At 41.1% G+C, this 14,415-nt stretch overlaps 2 protein-coding genes across 3 annotated transcripts in view; one reads left to right on the forward strand and one right to left on the reverse strand.

Annotated features, from left to right (window-relative positions):
* Positions 1-10,284, reverse strand: part of SCYL2 (SCY1 like pseudokinase 2) — a 35,828-nt gene extending 25,544 nt beyond the window's left edge. Inside the window, exons 1-2 of one of the 2 annotated variants that reach the window (XM_082076104.1) lie at positions 10,069-10,284; positions 5,565-5,769 (exon numbers count right to left, since the gene is read on the reverse strand). In XM_082076104.1, the coding sequence (XP_081932230.1) occupies positions 5,565-5,741 (177 nt within the window). In that variant the 5' untranslated portion in view covers positions 5,742-5,769; positions 10,069-10,284. The remainder of the gene's footprint in view (positions 1-5,564; positions 5,770-10,068) is intronic. The other variant, XM_082076103.1, reaches the window with a different exon arrangement.
* A 135-nt stretch (positions 10,285-10,419) lies between these two features.
* Positions 10,420-14,210, forward strand: DEPDC4 (DEP domain containing 4). The gene is given in 6 exon segments (XM_082072345.1): positions 10,420-10,828; positions 11,343-11,633; positions 12,206-12,309; positions 12,312-12,363; positions 12,899-13,056; positions 13,423-14,210. Coding segments are annotated over 6 exon segments (636 nt in total). The 5' UTR covers positions 10,420-10,818; the 3' UTR covers positions 13,444-14,210.
* Positions 14,211-14,415: the final 205 nt, after the last annotated feature.

Below are 14,415 nucleotides of genomic sequence, written 5' to 3' on the forward strand. Positions count from 1 at the left end.
AATGCCCCAATTTCCTTTTCTCAGCTTCTTTGGGCAGTTTTCCTTTGTACTGGGTCTGGCTGAGACAGAGCTCACTTTCTCCATAGCATTCCATACCATGCTGTGTTTTAGACTTGTGGCTAGAACAGTGTTGATAACACACAAATCTTTTGGCTGTTGAGTAACAACCCCTACACGGTGTCAAGGCTTTCGTTTTCCCATAGTGAGTAGGCTGTGGGTGGGCAGGAGGCTGGGATGGGACATGGCCAAGACAGCTAATCCTGATTGGCCAAAGGGCTATTCTGTATCATACAGCATCATGCTCACAGATAAAAACTTGGGCATAACAAGGAGAGGGTTTGGCTTCCAAAGTGGCTGTTGTCTGGAGACTCGATGAGCATCCCTCTGCCTGTGGGACATGGTGAGCAATTTCATTTGCTTTGCTTCTTTTTTCCCTTCCCCTCTTCTCACACCTATTAAACTCTTCAGATCTTGACCTGTGAGTTTTCTTGCTTTTCCTCTTCCTATTTTCTGCCCCTATCCTGCTGGGGGTGGGGAAGTGAGTGAGTAGCTGTGTGGGTGTTTGGTTGCTGATCGGGGTTAACTCACCACATAGTCCATTTGCAATCCTGCATTCCTTAAGAAATACATACAAGTTTGAAATACACACTGACAGTTTAAAACACGTCTTTAGTTGTCCATGTAAAGACCTTAAAAACCCAAGAGAATGCAAAAATCCTTCTATCTTTGCCAATGCACATGCTAAAAAATAAGGGGGGGGGGGGGGAGGGGAAGAGAGAAAATAATAATTACAGAATCACAGAATGTCAGGGTTTGGAAGGGACCTTGAAAGATCATCTAGTCCAATCCCCCTGCCAGAGCAGGAATACCTAGATGAGGTTACACAGGAAGGTGTCCAGGCGGGTTTTGAATGTCTCCAGAGTAGGAGACTCTACAACGCCCCTGGGCAGCCTGGTCCAGGGCTCTGGCACCCTCACTGAGAAGAAGTTTCTTCTCAAATTTAAATGGAATCTCCTGTGTTCCAGTTTGTACCCACTGCCCCTTGTATTATCACTGGTTGTCACCGAGAAGAGCCTGGCTCCATCCTCATGACACTCACCCTTTATATATTTATAAACATTAATAAGGTCACCCCTCAGTCTCCTCTTCTCCAAGCTAAAGAGACCCAGCTCCTTCAGCCTTTCCTCATAAGGGAGATGTTCCACTCTCTTAATCATCTTTATTGCCCTGCACTGGACTCTCTCCAGCAGTTCCCTGTCCTTCTTGAACTGAGGGGCCCAGAACTGGACACCATATTCCAGGTGTGGTCTCACCAGGGCAGAGTAGAGGGGGAGGAGAACCTCTCGACCTACTAACCACCCCCCTTCTAATACACCCCAGGATGCCATTGGCCTTCCTGGCCACAAGGGCACAGTGCTGGCTCATGGTCATCCTGCTGTCCAACAGGACTCCCAGGTCCCTTTCCCCTACACTGCTCTCTAACAGGTTATTCCCCAACTTACACTGGAATCTGGGGTTGTCCCTGACCAGATGCAAGACTCTACAATTGCTTTTGTTATATTTCATTAAAATTTTCCCTGCCTAACTCAACAGCCTGTCAAGGTCTCGCTGGATGGTAGCACAGCCTTCTGGTGTGTCAGCCACTCCTCCCAGCTTGGTGTCATCAGCAAACTTGCTGATAGTGCGCTCTAGTCCCTCAGATCATAAGAAAGCAGGTAGTCTAAATCAAAAGCAAATCCTACTCTGTTCTCATGCAAGGAAAAAAAAGTGCTGCTGATATCCATCAACAAAGGCCAGAACCAAGGGAAAGAAATAGAAATAGTACACCCAGCCTTGGTGCTTCCTAGCAAGCTGTGCCCATCACTTCCATTCTGGCTCCTGATGTCCTTTTGCCTCTAACCAGAAAAAGGCAAGTAGGCAACCAAGGCATATCACGCTTTCTCTCCTGCCCCCAAGAGGAAGGCAAGAATTCTGAAACACACTGGGTTTGCATGTCAGAAAAGATGCAAACAAAACTAGAAAGTATTTCTAAATGAAAGACTAAAAACTGTGGAAACGTAATAATAATGAAATAGAAATGCCTCTTCCTATTCATCCCATTGCATACTGAGAAAGCACATTAAGAACACCTGTAAAACATTCAAGCACTATAGTGATGAATGCTACAGAAGCTCAAATCCTTCTTTTTTTCAATGACGTTCTTAACCGTGTGGAGTAATAATGCCAGAGACTAAGCACAGAATAACAAGGAAGAAAAAAAAAAAAAAAAACAACAAGCAAACCAACCAACCACAAAATATTTAATAACTACAGTTCACTATCTGTCCTGAAAAGATATAGTGCTCTTGTGGAAAAAACTTACATGTAATCATGTTAAAGACTAAGTCATGAACATAACAGCAAAGGATATTTTAAGGTAGCAGAGTACTTGATTTTAGAAACATTATGCCTGTTTTCCCTTTCATTTTACCCATATGCACTCAAGCATTTTTTTAATGAATAATCAAATGTAACTCAATACGAAAACACATGATGTTTTACCAAAGCCTCCCACTGTGCAAAGCAAAATAGTCTCTGAACTAAAATACTGGAAAGCATTCCAGTTATTACTCTGGTCTTCTTCCAGAAAAAGATTTTCCTCCAGCTTTTGGGGGTTTTATTTTTAAAAGTTTGCCAATGTTTTTTTATAACCCTACTTTCCCAACAGTTTGTTTTTGTCATAAGGTATCCAATACAACTATTTCAGTTTTAAAATAAATTAGCCTTTAAAGTTTGAATAGTAGGAAGCTTTCATTTCAAAGCTACTGTATGCACAGCCAAAACAACAGAAAGCTGACTTACCTAACATTAATAAATTTAGTATATACTTAGTATATATTTACTACCACCACAGTAAAAGTTAACGATGACTACAGTAGTCTTGAAGTGCAAATCATTATCTTCTTAATTCTGCTAGTTTTTATGACTGAGCTGCCATCCACAAGAACAATAAGTGACCTTACCCCATCTACTTCTTTATGATTGCACTTTCTAAGCAGAAAAAAGGACAAGTGCCATGTTATGCCAGAAAAAAAAAAAAAGTGCATAAAGACTAAGTTAACAAATCTAAGATGAGCAGAAGTACCTACTATAAAATTAGCAACATGTAACTTCATGTATAAGTGTATAACCAGAAAGACTCATAAATCTTTTAAACAAACAGAAGCAAATCAGCTATCACATAACACCAGACAAAAATATTCACAAAGGTGAGTAATTTCCTCACTTTCTGTTAGGTTATTATTCAATCACCTACAAAGTAAGCAAGAAAGAACAAGACATATTAAAAACAAGCAAACAAACAAACAAAGCAAGCCCCCCCATGTACATTCAGAAATCCAGGGAAACCAGCAAGGCAGGAACCAGGCAGAACTCTGAAAAGAGGAATAAAATCATAAATATCTACTATCACCAGAGATGGAATATTTGTAACTGTCCACTGACTTTATACAGGAACCAAATTAATCCATATTTGAAATCTTAACTTCAGCTGACCAGCTTCTGTAAGACTGACTTCCATTTGTTCTCAGACAGAGATTTACGATCAGCTCTACTGCCATAATGCTAAAACTCAAAATTTAGCTATTTTATCTGGCTGCAATGACTTAAATTATGACTTGTGTTGTTGTAAAGTGACAAAAACATGGGCAATTAAGCCCTTACATCCTGCTTGTCTGATTACAGTACACATTTCCTGTAAAAAGATTCTTAGTGCTTGTAGCTTCACATCAGATATACACACTTGCAATACAGCAAATATGTGTATCACTTCACAGAAGTCACTGCTACCACTTGGAAAATGACAGACAGCCACTTCCATATTGCCCAGCCAACATTCAAAAGGTACACGCAAAAGAAATAAAAATAGTGTTAAAGAACAGATACATTGCAATACAACACAACATTAATTTTTGTATTGTTGTGTAGTTTTATTTTGCATAAGCAAACTGAATGTTGACATGATGATACCCAACTGATAATATTAATAATGAACGGTAATTGCATGTCGAATCTCTAGCCAACTAAAATTCCCTGCAGTACAACTGCTGCTGTATTTTTACTGACTAATGATGGCATACAAACATTCAGAGATACCGTGAGATCCCATGTGGTAACACCTGAACTAAAACTGCAAAATCAGTGGTCAGAACACCCATTCAAAGCTTGAAAAACAGGACTGACAGGAACACAGTCACAGACACTCTGTCAATTAGGCAGTGAAAGAAACTTGCTATGATACTCCAGACCCTCAAAGCTACACCTGCTCAAATGCTTACAGGGCACAGAGACTGTATAAAACCTTTCAAAACTACCATACTTTCAATGTTATCACTTGTTTGCATAGTTGAATAGGGGAAAACAAACAAACAAATAAAAAAACCACAGCAAAACCCAAACCACACAATTGGAACATTTAGTACACTCAGTAAATACCAGATGTATAGACTCCTGCAACAGCTAGACAGATGCTTGAGAATACAGAAAAAGTACGTACTTGACATTATTCAGATTCTGTCACAATCAGATCACACGTTCTCCACAGATTATTTATTCTGCATAGTTTATTTCTTCTCTGTTTGCTACAGCTTATTTTCTACCATTTAACATATTGTCTATACGTTTTCCAAAGTTATTCCTCTGTGCCCATTTCTTTTTGGTACATCTGTAGCAAGCTGATTCATTGTCTAAGTGACTTCACATCACGTCAACACCAAGTTTAACTGAAGGCCATAAATTAACTCTTCTGTTTACTCGCTAAAAATTCTATTTCCTCTCCAAGTTTGAAAAAAGAGATTTGACATTTCTCCAGTACAACAAAATAATTTTCTACAAGAGCAGTTCTTAAACTCTGTTTCTGGCAAACCTTCTTCCAACATCACAATCATACTTCCATTTATACATGTGAATTCCAAGTGAGTCAGAAGTTTATATACTAGTGCTCTAAACCCTAATATTTTAAGGAAACTAAAAGCGAACAATACTGATCTGCAAGCAGCACAGCGAAAGCGTAACTTCCTCCACAACCTCCTCCTCCTTCTCTCAACATTTCTAACCTCTCAACTTCTGTAGAGCAGCTGAGCAAAAAATCTACAGTCTCTTAGGCTGAGAACAAATGATGGCATACTTCATGAATATTTTAAACTGTAAAAAGCCAGTACTCCTGCCAAGAAAAGCTGCAAGGTGAAACAAAACGGAGAACCAATCCACATTAAAACAAACTTCTTCCTTCTTGTCAGACCAGTCTTAACTCAGATTAACTCTTGATCTTGCTCTCAAGTTGTATGCTATGAATACAGAACCACTTCTTTCTCCAGCAGTGAAGACTTAAAGCAACTACTATCACCTATGTAGCTGAGAACACTATATTTAAGTAATTTTGAGTTCTTTGTTTCATTTTACTTAAAGTACTACCCTTAGCATTAGTCAGCTCAGCTGGATTTTGTTTTTAAATGCCACTTACCAGCTGCTACCCATAAGTCTGTTACCTAATGCTTATAAACTCAGCTTTCTACTTGACAACCCACCTGTTTTGTTGATTTTTTAGTTCCATTGAATATCTTCCAAGCAAGACCATTACCACCACTGGCAATATGTCGGCCAACATCAAATTCCCTGGTGACAGGGTTTCCCATGACCGCACTGGTGACATCGGCCGTTACCTTTGTAACGGTACTCTTCAATTTATTCAGCATGGACTCCATTGTTGCAACCGTATGCCCATGTATTATCCTACAAAGACAAGAAAAAAGTTTCACAGCCCTTTCCCAATTTCTGTTAACATAAGACACATGTTGAAAACTGTAGTGTTAAAAAGGACATCTAACCGAGGATGCAATAGGGTATAAGAGTAACCCACAGAAAGGATACTGAAATAAAACTTCCAGGGCTTTTCAGTTATACATATTCATACTGCATACACATTTCTGTGCACACGTATCTGGGGATTATATGTCATTGCTTCTACTATTCTTCCAAAACTTTTGAATCTGATTATCATTCTTCCTTAGATCTAACAAAGCAACTAAGGACTGCGAAATTCAACCATTTCTTGAAAACAGGCGATTGAATAAAGCAGAAAATCTATAAAGTGCTCCCATGAAGGGAAAGCATTGCAACTCATATATGGCTATCAATCAACAAAGAGAACCAAATCTGAAGGAAACCAGGCTCCTTTTATTCCATTGCTCATGGAACTACCTATTTTCTGGAGGGAAGGACTGCTTAAGATCACAGACCAGCAAAAGGATAGATGTGTATTATACAGAAGTCAATTTAAAAATTTGTTCTTTCCTACACTGTGCCTGTTAAAATACAAGCTCAAAATTCAGTATTTTACCCATCAGGCTGCTGACTTTACTATTTGTATGACATAAGTACTAACGAGCTGATCTGCTGCTGGATAGGAAGTACACAAGAAAACATCTTTTTATGCTTTAACAAAATTGTACAAGGAAGTTTTTTCACATCATCTTCCAAATTTAAGAGCTAAAAGACTGTGGTAGCTTACAATTCAGTTCATCTCCCCCTGTAATGTGTACTTCCACAGTTGTCATAATTAGTGCCAAAAAATTTGACTTTCCTGTTCTGCCAGACGGAAGTTCTGAAGCCTATGTCCCATTTATACAACTGTCTCGCTGATAATAGATACACAAGAAAGAATGAAGACAGGAAAGAAACAGTGGGGAAAAAAAAAAAGGAGACATTTATCTCCCTTATCAATGTGAGAGAAGATGGAGAGAAAATGCAATAAGAAATTATTTCTTGGAATCAGTGTCATGCGGTATGTTAAAAAACAACAATATTTCTTTATACTCTCTTTCAAACAAGGTGTGAAGAGTACATATTTCTTCAACCTAGAGTAAAATAAACCTAAGACAGCACATGCAGTGAAATCTGCAGAAATAATAATTTCGTTTATGGCCTTATTTGCTCTATACTCAACTCACAAGCATATAATTTGTGTAAAACCACTTCTTTGAAAAATAGAGATGTCATTCATATTCAAATGGAAGAGACAAAATTCTGTTGTGATGAATAACATGTTTGCCAAGGCATGGTAACAAGGACAAAAGAAGCAGAAGGCACTAACAAATAAACCTATAAGCACTGGGACTAATAAGCCCAAATGTCCTCATCGGATGTGAGGTGCTTGCTTATACAAATTAAAGCTCTTGCCACTGTATTATGTACATTTGTAAGGCAATGGTCTGATATACATAGATTATCTGGTCTATTAATATATGCATTTATGCCACAGCTTTTTCCACATTCAAGACACAGATGGAGTTTGTTTCCTTTCCACAGCTCCTTAGTCTCACCAAAAAAATCAGAAATAGTAGTTATGGCTTCAGTGGGGCTACATGACTACAAGCACATTCAGGGGACAGTCGGTCTTGATTACAGGGACTATGAGTATTAGATATGTGAAGCTGAGACTGAATACAATGAGATAAAAATAATTATGTACTTGCTTAGTATGCATTGTGTTTTATTGAGATCATAGCTGGAAGTAAATTACAGAAACATGGAATTCCTTTACTAAGCAATTTAACTACAGCATGTCACATTTTATTACCATTAATTTTACTTCATTAATTGTGCTATGGAAAAAAGGCATGCAATTTTGAACTGTACAGCCCAAAAAAAAACAGATATTAGGCATTGGGTAATATCCCTGTATAAAGGAATTTTTTATTAACCCAATAAACAGGTAGAAACAAGGATCATGGACTACTATAAATGGGAGCTATAGGTATTTCCAACTCTCCGAGATTTTATTCTGCAGCTGTTCCATGGGACAAACTCTATATGCTGAAGAACTATAAAATAAATCCTAATGAGTTTAACTTAACTGAAAACCTAATTTATTTATTTTTAAATCTTATGCTTTTTGTATCATTTCCTTCACTTCCACCCATCAAACCTCTGGAATCAATGCAACACAACCTTGCGTTACAATTCTCAAAACTTGAGAAATGCTCTGCAAAATTAATTGCAGAGCTAGTAAGAAGAAAAATGCATGTGCACGCATGTTCCATTTCCTTTGCATAAATTCGAAAGGAAGCTTCTCCATACACGTTGTGGAAAAATGGTGTAGTATTGATTACATCAGAAGTGCCTTCTGCTGTGGGAGACAGACTAACTGCAGTGAGAAGGGTGGAAAAGCCACTAGGTGAGAATGGTAACAGCATTCCAGTGTCTGAAGGGTTAGGATTTAAAAGGCAAGCCTGGTATGCCCTGTCCAACCTGTTCCACTCCAGCTTAACAGAAAGTAAACTACCGATGAATTTAGCTAAGAGTAGGGAGTACTGAGAAACCTACTTCTCAATAAGCAGCTCCGGTTTTAAGTTTATGTCATCTAACTCCAAATTTGTAGAAATTCTCATGTCAGCATTTGGACTGTAATCTAAATATCTAATATGCTGACAGGAACGATGTACCTAGAAAATCCATACCAAAAAATATATCTGTATTCTGGGTAGTATCTAGAATACCACAAATCATGATGATTTAACCATATCTGAAATAAGCAACTTTAGTTCTCAACTGTAGGAAAACTAGACTTAAAAGAACAAACTAAACTACTATAGAAAAATTAACAACCACGGGATGATAAAGTAAGTATCGCCCACAATGAAACTTTCAAGTTAAAAAGTAACAAATGAGAAAGCACAAGATCTTAAGAGTAACAGTGTTCAGACAAGCAACACAGGACATGAAAGAAACGTTTAATAACTTTGATTTCTTTCTGTTTTAATTTAAAGAGTAACATTAATGCTACTGATACCAAGTCCTTGAAACTCGGAACCAATCCTAAGAAGAAACCTGTATGGTCAGTGTACCAATTTCAATGATTTCCCTCACAATCGACAATTGTCTTTATGCTGATGCACATCAGCAACAAGACTCCAGCACAATGACAACCTAATCATTTGGCAAGGTAGTAAGCAACAGTCAATACAGCAATAAGAAATGAGACAAAATACTCAAAGTGTTGAAATAAAAATATACCCAAAACAAAGGTTCCTCACCACCCTTCAGTTCTCACTCATATAAAACAACTACATGACTTAAAACTATTAATTTATACTTAAACTGATTCACAGCATCATCTGATGTATGGACACGGGTGCACACTGTACAGCAGCGCATCATACACACAGAATTCTGACTTATAGCAATTTGCTTTTGCGAACCAAAGCAGCAGGCAGGTGCATGGGTACTTCATGCCACCCAACCCAAACTCCCATCCCACTGATCTGATCCAAATAATGATGAATTCACAGAAGAAACAGGTGCTAGAACAACCAAGTCTCAGGAAAAACAACAACAAAACATTAAAAAAAAAAAAAAAAAAAGGGCACAACCAAGTTTTTGCATCTTTTACAAAAACAAGAGGAGGATCAAACGCAATGACGCGCTGTGCACGGTGCAGCTGCCCTCAAAGCAAGTCACCTTCATTATTTTTATTCCCCATTTCGGTACTGAGCTACAGCTGCAAGCCTCCCAAAACCTGACAGAACGAGATCCATGCACGGGGATCTGTTTTTCGCCTGCTGACAGGAAAAACCTGACCCACATGCCGCACAAACCCCTGGACTGTCTCTCGCGGGCCAGCCCTCCCGGACCAACTATTTACTGTTATTTACAGTGTGACCGGACTCGCAGCGCTCTGCCGGCGGCGCGCAGGACATTCCCCGCTTCCCGCGGCACGAAGGGCCGATGGCTGCGCTCACCCGCCCCCGGATACTCGGGACAGGAGGCGGGAGCCAGCCCGGGACGAGCGGCGGCCACAGTCAGGGGCGAGCGATCCGCCGGCTCGGGCAGCTCAACGGTCCCCGCCAGGCCCCGCTCACGCAACGACCGCGCCTGCAGGGCGGCCCCTTTCCCCTCCAGCCCCCGCGCCGGGCTCCCGGGACGCCAGACCGCCGCGCCGGGGAGCCAGCGGGCCCTGCCCGCCCCGCGCAGCGGCACTAGGCCACGGGCAGCCGCTCCTGCCCCGGGGCGCGGGGGGGACAGGCCGCTCACCTGAGCCCGCGGGAAGCTGCCGGCGCAGCGCCCGGCTGCCCGTCGCCCTGGGAGCTCGGCGGGCCGCCTGTCACGCCGGCTCCGTCTCTCGTTCCGGCCCCAGCTCGGCCACGTCTCGCTCCAGCTACTCCATAGCGACAGGCACGGCGGTGAGAGCGGCGGACGGCCGGAGCGCCTCACTTCCGCCCCGGAGGGGCGGTGCTGGGGCGGCGGCCGGAGGAGGTGGCAGAGGGCGGGAAGTGATGCACTCTGCCGGCTTCCGCCAGCCGCCGTTCTGGCGGTTTATTTGACTCCGCGGTTCAGGAGGCTCCGCGGTCAGGAGCGAGCTGGGGCGGCGAGGTGCGGGTAGGAAAGCGTCTCCGTCTCTCTGCTGCCGCTGCTTCCTCTCCGCAGTGCTTGAGGCGGTGGCGGTTCCGTGTCTCGCCGGGGAGTGGAGTGGGCTCTGTGGTGCCGGTGCCTCCGGCTGCCGGTGCCGCAGGCGAGGTCCTGTGGGTGGGGGCAGCAGCTGCGCAGCGGGGAGAGGAGGTGGCCCTGGGCCTGGCCCCGGCGGTCGCGGTTAAGGGGGCACCGCAGCCAAGGCCGGGCGTGGAGCTGTGTTGTTGGGAGCGAAAGGCTGGGGGGCAGACGCGTTTAGTGTACTGCAAATGTTGGTTTGTTGTCTAATGAGCTTGGAGTGATGTGTGGAGCAGGAGCTGAGAGACCTGGGACTGCTCAGCCTGGAGAAGTGAAGGCTCGGGGGGGTTCTCAGCAATGTCTTCAGGTACATCTGCAGGGAGGGTGGAAAAAGGATGGAGCCAGGACCTTCTCAGTGGTGCCCAGAGGGGTTGTGGGCCCTCCACCCTTGGACATATTAAAAAGCTGTCTGGACATGGTGCTGGGCTACCATCTGGGTGGCCCTGTTTGAGCAGGGGGGGTTGAACCAGCTGGACCCCAGAGATCCCTGCAAACCTCAGCCATTCTCTGATTCTGTAATGAATTAACCTGTATGTGTACATATATACAGTCTGCATAGTAATAGCAAAAGACCTTCCTCACCTGTTTATAGTGCCTTTTTGTTCTTTTCTGTTGATTCTGTGCTAGTGGGTGTGAGTCCACTTAGAAAAAGGACTGATTCATGAAGTACTATCTTTCTCTGTCTTTGTAAAATTAAGCTGATTTCTGGAGAATTTTTAAATATATATACTTATATAACTGATTTCACAGAGTAAAAATTTTTAAACGTTCAAGTAAAACTTTATAAACACCTGTAAAATGTTCATATAAATATTTTGCAGATTGCGATGGTCCTTTTCAAGCAATTCAACTGTGGAATAGTAGTATTCATGCTCTTCACAGTCAGGTGGAAATCAAAGGACGTGGACAACATCCGAAAACATATAAAAACTGTTTCATGGGCTCAAATGCTGTTGATGTGGTACTGAGCCATCTTATGCAAAGCATGTACCTAATCTGCAATGATATTTCTCAGCTGAAGGGAGTCTGTGTTTGCCAAGCATTGATGGATCACAAGGTGTTTGAGCCAGTTGGAGCAAAGCTTTACTTATTCAAGAATGATAAAGAAACGTAGGGCTTGTCTTTTGAGCAAATCTGCTATCCAAAGACAAGAAGACGTTCCAAGTGAGTTACTCTGAACTATTCTGATTCCTTTTTTAAAAGTTATGGTGAGTTAACTGTAGATGAAGTTATGTCTGTCTAACCTAGATATTGGAGAATTTTGAAAACTGTGTGCCAGTTTTGAGAAATGTCATGCCTAAATCACAGGTGCTACCCAATATTTCTTGGTAATGCTGAACTGCTGTGATCTGCCCTTTGTTACTTAGAAGAGAGTCTGGCATAATAGCGTAAGCCTAGGAATCATTTCTGTTTGCAATCAGTTGTGCTGTAATTTGAGAATTAGTATGAATGACCTACTTGGTGGAAACTGGTAAAAGAAATGGAACTCATAAACAGTATTTGGAATCGATATCCTTCCCCTTTCTACAAAGCAGATGTGGATTATTGGTTTTCTAGCAGCAGGATAGACTGTAGATACAAGAAAGCTCTAAAGTCCTGATTTAAGAAAAATTTATGAAGTGACAGAAAGATAAATATGTCCTGATCATATTTGCTACATATCTGATTTTTTTTTTTCCCCTAGGCATAGCAAAGTGTGCAACAACACTTTCAAACCCCTTAGCATTAGAAGCAGCCAATAAAAAGAGGTTAGAGGAGCTTCTTCAATCAATACATGTTCACGCATCTTTTTACCTCCAAAGCTCATGGCTAATGAACCAACTCATCCGCTTTCAAAAAGAGGTGAGGACTGAATTTTTCTTTTTAAAACTTCATCATTCTTCAGTGTATCTGCTTGGGCTGAGTACCTTGTTTCTGTTAAACACTGCCCCTCAGAGTCCTAAATTTAATAGCTGAATGAGTACTAAATGGGTAAATGTTTGTAATGAGTAAACTGAAAGAAACAAAACAGGATTATGTTTTTGCAAGATAGCGCTATTCTATTAAGGCAAATACCACTTCAGGAGGAAATAGTTTTTAAGATTAAATGCATCTGTATTATATGATTCCTTTGCTATTTGTTTGTCTTTTCTTGTATGTAATACAAATTAGAGTAGGTTACTACTAATTCTAATACGATGGGCAAGCCAGATGTTTTCTTCTTTCTTAGCATTTTTATTTTGATCCCTTCTTCCCCAACACAGAGACTTCACACTATGCTGTTACCTTGTTTCCTTTGAATGTTTAAAACATTCTCAAGTGAGTAAAAACAAAGGTTAGTGTTTTACATAGTATCTTACTTCTGATGATGTTTTTCTTTGTTTGTTTGTGGCATCAGTAATAGAAGATGTCTGGAAACAGCAAATTCCGCTACGACTACTGCAGTTAATTGATGTTCCATTTCTAGAAGACGTTTTGGTGTCTTCAGAGAAGAGAATAACTGACTGTTTTGGCAAAGAAGACCTGATTATATCAAATACTTTCCTGGACAGAGAGGTTACATGTACCTTAAACTTGTGTGAATAAGTTATACATCTATAGAATAGTTTTGTTAGTAAATGCTTTATTTTAATCTTGATGAAAGATTTGTGTTAAGTGAACAAAATGGACATTGTTACACTTGTAGGCAGGGGTGACATTAGTGTTTGTCCCTTTGACTTCTTTTCGGAAGTAGTAAAGGAATTCACAAAAAGTCCGTGTATAGGATGGGACATTGAGTATTTTAAGTATACATTAAATCTTTAACTTCAAGTTTTGAAAACACCCCTAGTTTCTAGACCAGACACTTAACTCTTAGGTCTCTATAACAGATAGTATAAATTTATTCAATTTCTAATGAGACTTTTTGTTTGTTTGTCACAGTTTCTGAAGGTGGTGCTGTGAAGATATCAAGTCAATAAGGCATCTATTGTTTGCAACAGAAAAAGATAAATTAAGTTGTTGCACTGAAGATTGTTTATATAATGAGAATAAAGAAATGAAAGAGGCTGAATTCCATCAGCATTTTTCCTTAAATGTTCTCTTGTTTTGGTAGTATTCCTGTTGGTTGTACTTGGGCTGATGTTCATCTTAGCATGTGCTTTTAATGAATATGTCAAGGCATGTCTTCCTCGTGTATGTTTTAGTAATGCTTATATCTGTCAAATCAGTGCCATCTCTATTTGTGAGATTTAGGTCATTCTGTGTACCTGAAGAGACTCTTTCTTACAGTTCTTATGTATTCTTCCTTGACAGAGAAAATATTAACATTGTTACAGAAGTGTTGAGTTTTACATAAGTTCATGAAACTCCTGGTTCCAAGCTAGGTTTATTGATGGATAGCATCTTAACTCGCTGGTTTGGGGTTTTTGTTGGTTTGGTTTGGTTTTTGTTTGTGTGTGTGTGTTTTTGTGGTGGTGGTGTTGGTTTGGTTTGGGGTTGTTTTTTTTTGGTTTTTTACTTGCTTCTTGGGGTGATTGGTGGGTTTATGTCTCTTAGTCTCTCATATGTGGTTGTTACTGTGTTATTCTGTATGAAGTGTCTCTAACATTTGGGTCTTTGCTAAGCTATCAGATGAGTGTAAAGAAAATGAAATACTTGCTTCATCACTTTATTCTAAAGTTACTTCAGTGGGGGAGCCGGAGTAGCATCTTTATAGACAGTATATTAATTGGGTCCGACACAGACGGACGCATCCTTCAACAGCCCGCACACGGCAGCGAATTGCGCTCCCGAACCGCAGCTGTGCAAATGGCACATTCGCAGACGCATTTCCCGGCCGCCCGGGCCCGCGGGAGCCCCAGCGCCGGAGCCGCAGCCCGCTCGCCCCGGGCCGGCGTCACCCCGCCCGCTGTGACGCCCCCGGCCCTCCCGCTG

This window comes from Streptopelia decaocto (genome assembly GCF_964273445.1).
Source record: "Streptopelia decaocto genome assembly, chromosome: 1".
Classification (NCBI taxonomy): domain Eukaryota; kingdom Metazoa; phylum Chordata; class Aves; order Columbiformes; family Columbidae; genus Streptopelia; species Streptopelia decaocto.